At 38.2% G+C, this 16,670-nt stretch overlaps 1 protein-coding gene across 3 annotated transcripts in view; it reads right to left on the reverse strand.

Moving 5' to 3' along the window:
- lyst (lysosomal trafficking regulator) overlaps positions 1-16,408 on the reverse strand; it is a 135,456-nt gene extending 119,048 nt beyond the window's left edge. For 2 of the 3 annotated variants that reach the window (XM_081351932.1, XM_081351931.1), the window contains exons 1-2: positions 16,361-16,408; positions 15,577-15,823 (exon numbers count right to left, since the gene is read on the reverse strand). In XM_081351932.1, the coding sequence (XP_081208058.1) occupies positions 15,577-15,657 (81 nt within the window). In that variant the 5' untranslated portion in view covers positions 15,658-15,823; positions 16,361-16,408. Of the gene's footprint in view, positions 1-15,576; positions 15,824-16,360 lie in introns of those variants that run through there. The other variant, XM_081351933.1, reaches the window with a different exon arrangement.
- Positions 16,409-16,670: the final 262 nt, after the last annotated feature.

Below are 16,670 nucleotides of genomic sequence, written 5' to 3' on the forward strand. Positions count from 1 at the left end.
CAGTGAATTTGGGCAATTCAACTTTATAAAGGATGCCTACATTTTATTTTTCGCCCCATAACTCAATTACAACTGAAGGACTATCAGGCTATCCTGTAGCCAGTGTTATCTTAATATTATTTATATCCTACTATAGTATATTTATTAATACTCTGAATTAGCTTTTATTTTTATATTTTCATTTTAAGTAATTTTGTCATGTGCTTTCATATTTAATATTTTGATCAGCTTTTTAGTATTACATATCTTTATTTTTAGTCATTTTAATAATCCCACTCCACTTAATCTTTTTTTTGGGGTTGTGAAAAGATTAAATTGCGATTAATTGCATCCAAAATAAAAGTTTGTGTTTACATAATATGTGTGTACTGTGTATAATTATTTTGTGTGTATATATATATATATATATGAGGGGCCGTACAAGCCAAAATCCATTCTTCTACTCTCACACACATACATTCTCCTTTCACATACATACATTTCTATACGCACACACACATACATTCTCCTTTCACATACATACATTTCTATACGCACACACACATACATTTCTGCTCACACACACATACATTCTCCTTTCACATACATACATTTCTATACGCACACACACATACATTCTCCTTTCACATACATACATTTCTACTCTCACACACATACATCCTCCTTTCACATACATACATTTCTATACGCACACACACATACATTCTCCTTTCACATACATACATTTCTACTCTCACACACATACATTCTCCTTTCACATACATACATTTCTATACGCACACACACATACATCCTCCTTTCACATACATACATTTCTATACGCACACACACATACATTCTCCTTTCACATACATACATTTCTATACGCACACACACACATACATTCTCCTTTCACATACATACATTTCTACTCTCTCACACACACATACATTTCTGCTCACACACACATACATTTTCCTTTCATATATACATATACACTCTCATACCCAGAAATACATATGCAAGACTTTCTCAGCTCTTCATCACAACTTTACAATGATGCTAATGCTATTCAAAGTAATCCTGTTTTCTTTTCAGTTACAGTTTTTACTTTTTGGAGTAAGTAGCAATGAACATGAAATCAGACATTTTTTTAATAATGTGCTGACCAATGTATTGACCAAATGCAAAGAGAAACAGATTATTTTGTGCATGATAGGCTGCATTGAGATCTCTGTGCTCACATTCAAACCCTATGTGGATTTCTGTCAGTCTCAAGATTTGTTGAGGATTCAAGAAATAGAGCAGCAGTATACACTGGAGTCATTATATGGATGTTTTTGTAGTGCGGACTGCTTATGAATCCAGACAAAGAATCAGGTCTAAGAACAGTTATGTCCTGTTGCACACACAGAAGAGGCTGTTTTTCTGGTGGCACATATACTTTTTATTTCTGTCACACAATGTACAATCTGCAAATTCAACAAAGACAACAATAAATTCGTTTTGTTTCACAGCATTGAAAAAGCTGGTAGTGTGACTTCTTGTCAAAAAGTGAAACGCTCTTTCAGTAAACTCACATTACACATTTATCTGAACTGTATGGTCACAGAAAATGAAACATGTAGCCTATTCCACCAAATAAAACAATACTGACATTAACATTTCAGGGAGGCCCAATTAACATACACCAACTCTATACAAGCACTTAACGTAGCTATTTAACTTTATAACTGTAAACTCTCTTTACAAAAACATTGAGTGCACTGAAAATAAATCTCTTTTAAACATTGTCTAGTCGCGATCTCCCGCATGACATCCGACAGTGCGGCCGCGGACATCCGCCTGAGTAGCTAACGTAGTCGGATGAAAAAAAAGTTCTCTTGCTGCAGTTCCTGAATTTACCGTAATCATAGTAAAGCCGCCTTTCCACTGCACAAGACTTTCGCATATGATCGGAACTCCACGCAGCTCCCGTACGACTCTCCATTGGAAACGAATGACTTCTTCCGGTCCTATCGTTTGTCGTGTGCTGTGGAAAGGCGGCTTAATTGGCGCACATCCATTTTTTGGCGGCTGGCTTGACCTTGTATTTTCAAACCGCGGCTCGCGGCTCGCCAGACCTGCCTTCCGTTTCCACTATACGCCTTCCGTTTCCACTATACTTTCTCTCACACATACATACATTATTCTCTTACATACACACATTTTTTTTCAGACATACATTTTCTTCTTACATACATTTATTATTTATTTATGTATTATAATAAATGCACACTTTGAATACATTTGCATAAGAGTAAAATGTATGTATGTGAAAGGAGAATGTATGTGTGTGAGAGAGTAGAAATGTATGTATGTGAAAGGAGAATGTATGTGTGTGTGAGAGTAGAAATGTATGTATGTAAAAGGAGAATGTATGTGTGTGTGAGAGTAGAAATGTATGTATGTGAAAGGAGAATGTATGTGTGTGTGAGTAGAAGAATGGATTTTGGCTTGTACGGCCTCTCATATATATATATATATATATATATATATATATATATATATATACACACACACACGCATGTATTTATTTAATACATATTTGCATGTATATACTGTAAATATTTATATAGAATTTATATTATATATAAATATAAATATTTTATATATAAATAACACATTTTTCTTAAATACATACATGCAAGTGTACGTATTTATATATACAAAATAATTATACACATTACACACATATATTATGTAAACAAACTTTTATTTTGGATGTGATTAATCTTTTCACAGCCCTACTTTTTTTTCAGTAATTTTTTTTCTAATTTTATTTCATTTCAGCTTTATTCCAATTAACAAAACCGATTATATTAATAGTTTTAGTTTTCAATAACAGCACCTGTAACAGTAATTTCACATGCCCATAATTTATGCTCAATACTGCATTTAGACATTGAAGAATGCAAAAGCACATCTTTTCTTATAATGCACTTGTTTATTTCACAGCTCATTCTTTAGGTTTTAGCACTAATTAATTACTGGTCGAGAGACTGCCGTTGATCATGTTTTCTTTTGCCTGTAAATCACCCCATTTCCACAGCTCAGACACACACATGCTGCACGGAAGTCACACAGTTAAGTTTAGGTACAGTTAAATCGAGTCGGTCGCAGAATACATACAGTGGGTTTGCAGAAGTGACATTTTTCTTCTGCTACTGCAAAGAGGTCAAAGAGCAAAAATGCAAAAAGCAGTTCTTCTTTTTGCTAGTGGTGTTTCGTACATGAAATAGGACAGAACTGATGTTGAGGATAAGATCAACACATTTCTAGTTAAAGCTGCATGTGTGCAAAATACAATTTCTACTGAACCCCAAGTTTGCATGTACAGTAATACAGTAACGCATTACAAGTAATTTGAGTTTTTGAGATTACTTTTCAAGTAACTAGTAAAGTAGCACATTACTTTTAAATTTACAACAAAACATCTGTTACTTTTACAAATAAGTAAAGCAAGTTACTTTGTTTTCCCTTTTTTTTTTTTTTGACTGACAGCTCTTGTCGCCATGTGGAGAGAAATCGTGAGAGAGAAGTGCAGTGATGTTGTGTGAACATGATGGTTTATTGTAGTTCTAGACTAAATTTGAGCATTTACTCATCTCTCTCAAAAAAAAAAAAAACTGCGAAATGCAAACTCAGAATATTATGCAAACCTTCAATAATTTTTTTTTCTTCTTTTTTTTCTTATATTGTTTTTTGTGGTGATTTTTGCCTTTTATTGGGACAGGACAATGACTACAATAATTAAGAAACCTGCAATAATTAAATATGTTAAAGTCCTCCTGTAGTCAATGATTTTATCCCTTAAAACTGATCCTTTGACCACCAGAATGACATATTTAAATGTTTTTTCCTTGGAAAAAAAAATTCTTCATGCCTTAAAATATCTTGAATGTAACTCGACACCCTTGCCTCATTTAGTATGTGTGGTTCTATGAATATGCAAATGAGCCCCGCCTCCACTCACTCACTCAGCTCAGAGATCCACTGGTTGACGATCACACGTTGATCTGATTGGTTACAAGGTAGTTTGTGACGTCAGAAACACCAGCAATTTCAAAGCGTGTTTTTGAGACTGTCTTTGGTTCACTGCAGTTTAAAGGAGGAAATACTCAACAATGGTGTCGACTTATGAACTTACACATGGTTTGTGTTAAAGCACATTAAAAACACCATTTAGACACATAAACAACATTAAAAGCTGGATTTACACCACAAGGGGGGTTTTAAAGAATACAAATAATTTTTTAATCAAAGTCAGGTGTGAATTTGCATTTCCCTTTAGCCTGAGGCGTGAAAGTGCCTTTACATTTGCAAAAACAGAACGGTTTGTTTTGCTGTTGCTGTTGTTATTAAAAAACAAAACAAACAAGCACAGTCCAGATGAGAAAAAAGAAACGCAAAAAGTAATGTATTAAGTTACTTTTTTCAGGTAGTAACACAATATTATAATACATGACTTTTAAAAGTAACTTTCCTCAACACTGCAGTAAAACAGAGTTATGAAAATAGTTTTGTACCAACAAGAAGTATATGCACTCAGTGATCTCCAAAGTTGGCGAAATTGTCCCTTTGAAGTGGATCTACTTCTCAAGCTTGATATATTTCCAAATCCAGTTCATTTGTGCCATATGACCCGGTTCTTACAGAGCATGACTGTTGTGCAATGTTTTTTCCGGTCATAATAGTGACTGATCTAATTTGGTCTTTGCTTTTATGATGAGCATCATGAGGAGAATTTTGAGTTTCACATTCCTCTGGGAACCAGGATGGTAAAATGCAGAAGTGAGAACAACTCGGAGAAGCCTGTCGATTATGTGCCTGTGAGGTGACGTTCAGTGACTTGAAGATGTGCGGTATGAGGTACTACAGTAAAACAGTGTGGCGTCGTTGTACCACAATCAGTTCCTCGGACCACAAGTGAGGCTGTGTGACATTACCATTAATAGCAAACTTGTAATGGTCAAACACATTTGACTCTGGAGTCCAGAACCAGTTATATGGGTATTTTTATTTATTTATTGAGATATTTTATTTATTAATTATATATCATCTGAAAGCTGAATAAATAAGCTTCCCATTGATGTATGGTTTGTTAGGATAGGACAATATTTGGCCGAGATACAACTATTAAAAATCTGACGGTGCAAACAAATCTAAATATTGAGAAAATAGCCTTTAAAGTTCTCGATATTGCTGCATCCACTCACAAAAAAATATGTATATTATAAAAATGTATGTATTTACTGTAGGAAATTTACAAAATATCTTCATGAAACATGATCTTTACTTAATATCCTAATGAGTTTTGGCATAAAAGAAAAATCGATAATTTTGACCCATACAATGTACTGTTGGCTATTGCCACAAATATACCCGTGCGACTCGTGACTGGTTTTGTGATCCAGGGTCACATATTTGGAATTATGCATTAAAATAAAGTGAACTTGAATTTGTGTTCAAAACCTGCAGACATTTGAGATGACCTGAGCCTATTTGGACTGTGGAAACTAATCAAGTTATCAGCAAATGCTGCTGAAACTGAACAAAAAAATGTACATACACTCTTAAAGACCTTCCAAAAAAGGGGGTTTCATAGCAATGCCATTGTTTTCTTAGTGTGAGGAACATTTTAAAAATCTAAAGAACCTTTATTCAACTATAAAAACCCTTTTGTGCAATGGAAAGATTCCATGGACGTTAAAAGTTCTTCATGGATCCATCAATTATGCCCAAAAAGAACACTATTTTTTAAGAGTGTGATGTAAACATTGAGCCAAGGACTTTCCTAAACCGATAGTTGACTGGTAAAAATGAGTAATCGTACAACAGTTGCAACGTGCATCTATTACATCACAGCCAGTAAGACAGCGGTAGAAATGTGACTCACCAGAGAGAGATGAATTATTCAAGGGTTGAGTCAATTAACTATCCATCCACAGAGCAAAATGTGCAATCTGGCCGAAAGTGGGGCGTCGGCGGAGAGGATAGACGCTTAGAGTTTCCAAAAGCAGAAACACAGGATGTTGAACCAAACGATTGCTTAAACATGATTTAGAAATGCCTGTGACCCGGGAAGTCATTCACTGCCCTCCTCCTCATTCATTTTTTAAAGTTAGACATCAACCTTCTTAGTATTACTCAATTCATTCATTATAAAAAATATGAGAAAAAAAAATTATAAAAGAATGAAAATTTGTATAGGTGTGTAACAGCGCAAGTATATTTTTTCCTGGTCAACAATAATTGAATCTTTGATGACTGAATAAGTGCAATTCACCTTTATTCCAGAAGGTGGCAATGTCTGATACACACTGATGAAGTGATGTTTCACTCATCGTTACCGCAGGCAGAAAACAAAAGAATAGGACGAATCATCAGCAAAACTTGAAATGGCTCAGTGATTTACTGCAGAGCAAGTACTGAACACAATCAAATATTAGTGTTCATTGAGGTGGATCTGGAGAAGAAGCTGTCAGTGATCAAAATATTGATTTTGAAGATGTTGAAAATGAGAATGTTTGAGGTGAATGCGCTGGCAAATTAGCTCTGAAGAGGACAGTGATGATGGTATAAAACATCTGCTCAAACTGAACCCTTCCAAGCTTCAAAAGGTAACAAAATATGCTTTATTTTATCCTTCTGTAATTGTTACTCTAATATCGGGAGTTTTATATTATCGCGACAGGTAGAGATCCATCTGTGTCAGATATAGATGCGGGTCGCTAAAGATCCGGATATGGGTGAAACATCCATGCATTTAAAGTCCCCCTGTGGTGTAAATCCAGCTTTTAATGTTGTTATATGTGTCTAAATGTTGTTTTTAATATACTTTAAGACAAAGCATGTGTAAGTTCATAAGTCGACAGCATTGCTGAGTATTTCCTCCTTAAAACTGCAGTGAACCAAAGACAGTCTCAAAAACACGCTTTGAAATCGCTGGTGTTTTTGACGTCACAAACTACCTTGTAACCAATCAGATCAACGTGTGATCGTCAATGAGTGGAGCTCTGAGCTGAGCGAGTGAGTGGAGGAGGGGCTCATTTGCATATTCATAGAACCGCACATACTAAATGAGGCAAGGGTGTCGAGTTACATTCAAGCTATTTTAAGATATTTTTCAAGGAAAAAACTTTTAAATATGTAATTTTGGTGATCAAATTATTGACTACAGGAGGACTTTAAGGGTTAAAGAATGAACTCTCATATTTATCTCTGCAGATGTTGATTTAAAACACATGAGCAGAGCAAAACAATTGCATGAGAAACACACTACAAACAAACTTCGAAAAAAAAAAAAAAAATGTATGATTCTCTCAAGTCACAGCCTTAAAAATCTTTTGATCTAAAGAAGTCGCTGTGTCTAAACATTTGACCGCTGCCGTTTCAGAGAAAGATCTGAAGAGATCGATCAGTTGATGCAAAAAATGAAGAACTCATGTTTCTGATTAACTCTGATGAACTGACACTGAGACATGTGAACTTCCCAAAAGTCACGTAAACCACCCAAATGTTGCCAATAGTAAAGATCTAAAGTATTTGGCCAGTCAGAATATCAGATTATCTCTGTAATCTGCACATATTAACTCCATTTTTTTGCAACAGCATAAGGAAGAATAAATGTCACAACTTTCACTTTTGGTGGAACTGTTTGTTTAAAGCTCAATGGGAAGAGTGTATCTAGATGTCATTTGTGACGACTGATGGACATACTTGACAGGGAAACCGGATTAAACTACCAAAGACGTCTCAATCACAGCTCGACAAACTTGCCACGAGAGAATACAAGTCGTCAAACCCGTTATTTCATCAGCACTCTTCACATTAACATTAGACACTCGCATGAAACCTTTGAACCACAACAAATGAGAATGGAAATGACAAACTCACCCACAATCAATCAATTCAGTGTAGAGAAAAAATACCCTCTCCTAAAGTGTACAAATGAAGCGCTACTTGTATAGACATAAAAAGCAACAAGAAGTGAGACCTACAGGCATCCTGTCAGCGAACAACATCTCCGTTATCAAATCTCATCTTAAACACTTCTCACGCAAACCACAACTGATTTAAAGCAACACTGAAATGTTGAAAGTCTCTTCCAATGAAATAACAGCCTGTAGTGCAATGGAAAAGTGTGTGGTTAGTGAAGCACATCCAGTTAACGAATGATCTTTTTCTCCAGCGTTCGGTTTCACCAACACATTCTGCCCAGCAAACTTTATCAGCGCACTCAACATGCTTCAAACCTGAACTTTCACATCTAAAGGCATGTTCACACCAAGAACAATTACTAAAAAAAAATGTTAATAATTTTAAATACAATAAGAACAGGGAAAGCCACACCACAGCTATAACAATAACAGCACAATGTGGAAAACTGCACCACATGCTCATAATCAACAGAACTTTATTATAAACTTATCTTCATCTCATACAAAATGGCTCACACAGCTTGATTTTTCTTATTGTTTATGTTTCACACTGGAAATGAAAGGTCAGGTCAGGTCAAGTACATTGCATTTTGGGATACAGTCTCTGTTAGTGTGTTTTGGTTATACACATACTGATAAACTATTTTATAAAGAAAATGCAAATGCGTGCATAATATGTTATGTTTCACACTGGAAATGAAAAGTCAGGTCAGGTCAAGTACATTGCATTTTGGGATACCGTCTCTGTTAGTATGTTTTGGTTATTCACATATTGATAAACTGTGAATTTTATAGAGAAAATGCACATGCATGCATAATATGTTATGTTTCACACTGGAAATGAAAGGTCAGGTCAGGTCAAGTACATTGCATTGTTGGATATAGTATCTAATAAGAGTGTTTTGGTTATACACATATTAATAAACTGTATTCTAGAGAAAATGCACATGCATTAATTAAACATTTTACTTTGATTACGAGTAATGCACTTTTTTTTTGCCCTCATAGTTCACTGATAAGGTTTGTACTGTAAATAATGCTAGATTATTAGAGGTGGGATTTTTTTCTAATGAAAGTGTGCATTTCTTATCTTTGTGAATTTATATAATAATTGAAGGAAATGATTAGGATTCCGATTAATCTTCCGGCCCTATACAGTACATACTTTATACAGCACTAATAGTAAGTGTAGGCATACGAGTCATAGAGTTTATTTAGTTTTAGTATCCTAAATAATGCCAACTCCATCATACAAGCATAAATGAGCAGTTTACCTGATGGGTGACAGTAAATAATCATTCAAAACCAACTGGATAACCAGAAACAGCATCACAACAGGGAAGGAGACACAGTCTTCAGTCACACAGGGTTTACTAGTCATAGCGTTTAGCGTTGACAAGAACTGTCGTATGGCGAAACCATACAGCCGGAAACTGAGAGCGCAAAGCACACAGCCACAAACACACGTGAACAGAAACACACCCACTCGCTTACATAAATACAAGACAAGAAGACCCTGTACAGTGGCCAACAGTCTGATGAAGGCGGGACTGTCTGTCTGTCTGTCTGTCTGAACAATGGCACCTTGCAGAAATTATTACACCCAAAACCCACATCATTACATAAAGACTATTCCTCGGATGTCTCATGTTGAAGTTCAGGGTTCAGTAAAGAGAAAGTCTGTAAAAACAAACACCTCCACAGTTCAATCTCAAAACACTAATTAAAATTTCTGATGAGTAGATGTACGGCAAACACGACTGTATTGTGTATATACGGGCATATATTTGTATGTTGTGTATGTTTTTGATATGAAGATATTCGATGTATAGCATCTGATTGAAGAGAAATGTTTATCTGAGAAAAAGTAAATAATAATAATAATAATAAAAGCTAGTTAAGCCAGTTGACACAAAGTGCATTAGGCCAACATGCTTTTAACAACTTTTACGTGTCAATCTGCTCGTGTTTTAGCTGGTGCGAAACAAAAATCCCACGCGTTGATCTCCGCCTAAATGCACTGAGGTCTCTCAGACGGTCTAGTGTGATCATTTTCTGACACTTTGCTTGTGCATTTTATGATAAAAACCACACTTGGCAGTTCTGCATCAGACGCCCGACTAGCAAAGTACAGGGAGAATCAAACTTAGTCAATATGATCTGAAATATTCCTGGTCGTCGCCCCATGACAGCTGCTGTCAACAGGTAATATGATTAATAAATGCTTAAGCAGGATATCTCTGCAAGTATCGAAGTAATTATGAAAGTAATATCTACATGTTTTCTTGTTAAAAAGCTTATGACTGCATCAATAAATATATCCCATCCACTGTAGTACCATGTGTTTTCTCTCTCTCTCTCTCTCTCTCTCTCTCTCTCTCTCTCTCTCTCTCTCTCTCTCTCTCTCTCTCTGTTGTACGTTTCATTGGATAAAAGTAGGGATGCGCCGATCCGATATTCAGTATCGGTATCGGCTCCGATACTGCCATTTTGGCCGGATCGGGTATCGATCAGACGAAGCCGATCCAAATCCGATTGTGCGTATTACTATTCTGTCATTGTTAGGCCCCACAAAAGGCACAAATGTATAATAAAGCACTATAAAGTTTTTGTGCACTATATTATAAGTGTTCAGAAGCCATTTAATAGTCTAATATGAGATAGAAATGAATATTTAAGTCGTTAAATTCAAGTTCACGTAAACTCTTTCCTCTGCTGCAGCCAGCATTCAAACAGCGCGTTCGGTTACGTCAGTCTACGCGATAAAACTCTCAACAAGATGATTAAATGTTAATATTATTGTACTTGATCTGTAGATAAAGTTCTATGGTTTCACATAAAATGACTTTATCTTGCTGGTCTGTATTGCTGTACCTTAATCATGTTACTTTCTACCGGGTGTCTGTTGGATCTCAATGGAGTAGAGCACTATGACTGTTCTTCACGCGCACAGTAACTGAAATTTAAAACTGTTGAAAGAAAAGGCTGAATAAACTATTGCAAAGATAGATACTGTATAATACACTACGCATCAATATGTATTTCCTCAGTGGTGCTTTGAACTGTGTTTAATGTGGACTCGACGCGCTGCGCGCTGTGACTCGTGTTGCTTCGAGCGCATCATTCTGCACACGGGTTGTGCATAAGCGCTTTGTGCCGCACTGTATTGGAGCCTTTCGTATCATAATACTTTTGCGCAATGAAAGATTATTAATAGACTTTCTTGTTCTGCCCTATCTTTTATGTTGCTGCTTCAGCTGCGCTATAAAAATAAAATTCTTAATTTTATAGTAGGCTAGCCTACATTTTTAAAATCTTTTTGATCTTGTTTTTCATGAATGTATTTTACAACAATACAAATTGCAATGTCTAAAGTTTTACCAGATTTATTACAACACTTGTGATTTTTCTAGAAAATTTTTACTGATGAATTATCCACTAATCTAGTTTATAATAGAATGTTTGTCATAGATTATGATCATACATTTTTATTTGTTTTTCTTTATAACTAAGTTGTCTAGTCTGTATTAAGTAGATTGTGTTTAACACAAAATAGTGATTATCAGTTCAACACACAGAGTTACAGAAATTCTACTTGATTTAAAAAAAAAAAACTGCACTGGTATCGGATCGGTATTGGTATCGGTCGATACTCAGAATTTTTGGTATCGGATCGGATCGGTTCTGAAAAAACTGGTATCGGAGCATCCCTAGATAAAAGCATTTTATGCAAGTGTTTTTTGGACATGTAGAAATATTTTAATTATCATGGATAATCCCAATGGTCTTTCGTTCATCTTCGGAACATAAATGAAGATATTTTTTAATAATATCCGAGTGATTTCTGTGCCTCCATTGACAGCTACGCAACTACCACTTTGATCGATGCGTCAAAAAGCTCTTAAAGAGATCGTAAAACTAATCCATTTGAATTGAACGTTCAGTCTAAAGTTTTTGGAGAGACTCGTTCGCTTTATATGATGAGATTTAATTTAAGGCTTTTATTTACGCATCACGTTTGAGCTTCAGCAAGAACCAATGAGGTACATTCTCGTGTTACGCATCACGTATGCGCTTCAGCAAGAACCAATGAGGTTCATTCTCGTGTTACGCATCACGTTTGAGCTTCAGCAAGAACCAATGAGGTTCATTCTCGTGTTACGCATCACGTTTGAGCTTCAGCAAGAACCAATGAGGTTCATTCTCGTGTTACGCAGCACGTTTGAGTTCTGCAAGAACCAATGAGGTTCATTCTCGTGTTACGCATCACGCTTGAGCTTCAGCAAGAACCAATGAGGTTCATTCTCGTGTTACGCATCACGCTTGAGCTTCAGCAAGAACCAATGAGGTTCATTCTCGTGTTACGCATCACGCTTGAGCTTCAGCGAGAACCAATGAGGTTCATTCTCGTGTTACGCATCACGTTTGCGCTTCAGCAAGAACCAATGAGGTTCATTCTCGTGTTACGCATCACGTTTGAGCTTCAGCAAGAACCAATGAGGTTCATTCTCGTGTTACGCATCACGTTTGAGCTTCAGCAAGAACCAATGAGGTTCATTCTCGTGTTACGCAGCACGTTTGAGTTCTGCAAGAACCAATGAGGTTCATTCTCGTGTTACGCATCACGCTTGAGCTTCAGCAAGAACCAATGAGGTTCATTCTCGTGTTACGCATCACGCTTGAGCTTCAGCAAGAACCAATGAGGTTCATTCTCGTGTTACGCATCACGCTTGAGCTTCAGCGAGAACCAATGAGGTTCATTCTCGTGTTACGCATCACGTTTGCGCTTCAGCAAGAACCAATGAGGTTCATTCTCGTGTTACGCATCACGCTTGAGCCTCAGCAAGAACCAATGAGGTTCATTCTCGTGTTACGCATCACGCTTGAGCTTCAGCAAGAACCAATGAGGTTCACTCTCGTGTTACGCATCACGCTTGAGCTTCAGCGAGAACCAATGAGGTTCATTCTCGTGTTACGCATCACGCTTGAGCTTCAGCGAGAACCAATGAGGTTCATTCTCGTGTTACGCATCACGTTTGAGCTTCAGCAAGAACCAATGAGGTTCATTCTCGTGTTACGCATCACGCTTGAGCTTCAGCAAGAACCAATGAGGTTCATTCTCGTGTTACGCATCACGCTTGAGCTTCAGCGAGAACCAATGAGGTTCATTCTCGTGTTACGCATCACGCTTGAGCTTCAGCAAGAACCAATGAGGTTCATTCTCGTGTTACGCAGCACGTTTGAGCTTCTGCAAGAACCAATGAGGTTCATTCTCGTGTTACGCAGCACGTTTGAGCTTCAGCGAGAACCAATGAGGTTCATTCTCGTGTTACGCAGCACGTTTGAGCTTCAGCGAGAACCAATGAGGTTCATTCCCGTGTTACGCATCACGCTTGAGCTTCAGCGAGAACCAATGAGGTTCATTCTCGTGTTACGCAGCACGTTTGAGCTTCAGCAAGAACCAATGAGGTTCATTCTCGTGTTACGCAGCACGTTTGAGCTTCAGCGAGAACCAATGAGGTTCATTCTCGTGTTACGCATCACGCTTGAGCTTCAGCGAGAACCAATGAGGTTCATTCTTGTGTTACGCATCACGCTTGAGCTTCAGCGAGAACCAATGAGGTTCATTCTCGTGTTACGCATCACGCTTGAGCTTCAGCGAGAACCAATGAGGTTCATTCTCGTGTTACGCATCACGCTTGAGCTTCAGCGAGAACCAATGAGGTTCATTCTCGTGTTACGCATCACGCTTGAGCTTCAGCAAGAACCAATGAGGTTCATTCTCGTGTTACGCATCACGCTTGAGCTTCAGCGAGAACCAATGAGGTTCATTCTCGTGTTACGCATCACGCTTGAGCTTCAGCGAGAACCAATGAGGTTCATTCTCGTGTTACGCATCACGCTTGAGCTTCAGCGAGAACCAATGAGGTTCATTCTCGTGTTACGCAGCACGTTTGAGCTTCAGCAAGAACCAATGAGGTTCATTCTCGTGTTACGCATCACGCTTGAGCTTCAGCGAGAACCAATGAGGTTCATTCTCGTGTTACGCATCACGCTTGAGCTTCAGCGAGAACCAATGAGGTTCATTCTCGTGTTACGCAGCACGTTTGAGCTTCAGCGAGAACCAATGAGGTTCATTCTCGTGTTACGCAGCACGTTTGAGCTTCAGCGAGAACCAATGAGGTTCATTCTCGTGTTACGCATCACGCTTGAGCTTCAGCGAGAACCAATGAGGTTCATTCTCGTGTTACGCATCACGCTTGAGCTTCAGCGAGAACCAATGAGGTTCATTCTCGTGTTACGCAGCACGTTTGAGCTTCAGCAAGAACCAATGAGGTTCATTCTCGTGTTACGCATCACGCTTGAGCTTCAGCGAGAACCAATGAGGTTCATTCTCGTGTTACGCATCACGCTTGAGCTTCAGCGAGAACCAATGAGGTTCATTCTCGTGTTACGCAGCACGTTTGAGTTCTGCAAGAACCAATGAGGTTCATTCTCGTGTTACGCATCACGTTTGAGCTTCAGCAAGAACCAATGAGGTTCATTCTCGTGTTACGCATCACGCTTGAGCTTCAGCGAGAACCAATGAGGTTCATTGACGTGTTACGCATCACGTTTGAGCTTCAGCAAGAGCCAATGAGGTACATTCTCGTGTTACGCATCACGCTTGAGCTTCAGCAAGAACCAATGAGGTTCATTCTCGTTACGCATCACGTTTGAGCTTCAGCAAGAACCAATGAGGTTCATTCTCGTGTTACGCATCACGCTTGAGCTTCAGCAAGAACCAATGAGGTTCATTCTCGTGTTACGCATCACGCTTGAGCTTCAGCGAGAACCAATGAGGTTCATTCTCGTGTTACGCATCACGCTTGAGCTTCAGCAAGAGCCAATGAGGTACATTCTCGTGTTACGCATCACGCTTGAGCTTCAGCAAGAACCAATGAGGTTCATTCTCGTGTTACGCATCACGCTTGAGCTTCAGCGAGAACCAATGAGGTTCATTCTCGTGTTACGCAGCACGCTTGAGCGTCCGCTAAAGGTTTGTTCTGGCACATCAAGCAGATTCGTTTCAGCTTCCGTTTATGTTCGCTGATCAAAGTTGTTATGTGAATAAAAGCCTAAATTAAATCTGTTGATCATATAAAGTGAAGAGTCTCCTCAGAAAATTTGGAGTAAAACATTTACATTTTGATTTGTTTTATGATCTCTTTATGAACTTTTTGAAGCATCAAAATGGAAGTTGCATAGATGTCAGATGAACGGAAGTCTTATATAGGCTAGCTGTCTTTTAAATTTTGGTTTGGGGTCCCTCGAATGATAATGATTATATTATTTGGGGGTCTGTGTGACATCTAAAATATTGAAAACCCTGCATTAGACCACACTGTAGTAGCATCACAGTGCTTATTTTAAGGGGATGGATGGTTGTTTTCTAAAAACAATAATTCAAGATATTTAAAAAATCAACTGGAGATGTCTGTCTAATACACCCAAGCAACCACAAAGCTTTGAATCTTCACATCTCTGCTTAAACTGCATTACTTTCAGACTTCAATGCTTTCAATCAAGTCTTTTACAAGCCCACAAACAAAGTTTGTCGTTTACTAGCGCTCACCTGCAGATCTGCGCCCTGTGCACGGCAGTCCATGTAGTTGTCCCAGGCCTGGGACAGATCAGCCAGGTGTGAGCTGGCCATGTCCAGGTGACCGACACCGGCTCATCCACAGCAGCGACAGAACAGAAGCTCTAAAATCCCGCGGGTAAATTTGAACTGCATGCGCGGGAACGTTTCATGTCATTTCATTAGGGTTCCATCCAGATTCCAGATTAAGAGATGTAAAATCCGTTAAATCCGTTAGTACCTACAGAGATGAAATAACAGTTAGAACTTTTAAATGTACGACTGGCGCGAATTGAGCTCTCTGCACTGCACCATTCATTAGCAAATTACAGTTCGCATTCAATGACGTAAAAAGTACGTTATTCCTGTCAGTTTATTACATTTAGCTGACAGTTGCTGTCAAGTTACAGTGCAAGCAGACAAATGAAGCAGTGATATCAGAGTACACTGTTTTCTGTTGAATACAAGTTGGCACTTATATTAGCTTCGGTGTCAACATTAGCGTGAATTAACCAGTACAAAATACATTAACCAGAACAAATAAAGACTGTTTGGTTCGTATCTGCAGACAGGAACTCGTGTTTGCGTGTTACTGGATCATTTCACGCAACAGCAGACGCAGAATATCCCGCAGCACAGCTTAGGCTAACACTCATTGATTTACTTCTTTCTATTATGAGGTTGCACAATTCCAACCAGATATTTTAATCACTGTAGCCATATTATTCATCTGAACGTAACGTTTAAGACGTGTTAAATACAATTACAATTTACGTACCTCGTCTCCGGTCTTCCTTCTAACATATACACAAGCAATTTAGAAGACAAAAAACTGACATGCAAAACAGTACAGGAAATAACGCCCACAAAACAGAATCCTAAGTGGCCATTGGTTGAGTAGACGCTAACATCCTGTCAATCAAATCTGCGGCCTCTGAGGACGCTACCTCTCACCAGTCATTCTGATGACGCCAATCGTGTCCCCCCTAGGGGCGGGGCTTATGCGCGTGCGTCTCTTGTTGCCGGTGTGGGCGGGGCTGACGTGATGACGCAATTGCTCTCTGTCACAAAAATGTTCGCCAGTCACA

The sequence above is a fragment of the Scardinius erythrophthalmus genome (genome assembly GCF_964197995.2).
Source record: "Scardinius erythrophthalmus genome assembly, chromosome: 21".
NCBI lineage: Eukaryota > Metazoa > Chordata > Actinopteri > Cypriniformes > Leuciscidae > Scardinius > Scardinius erythrophthalmus.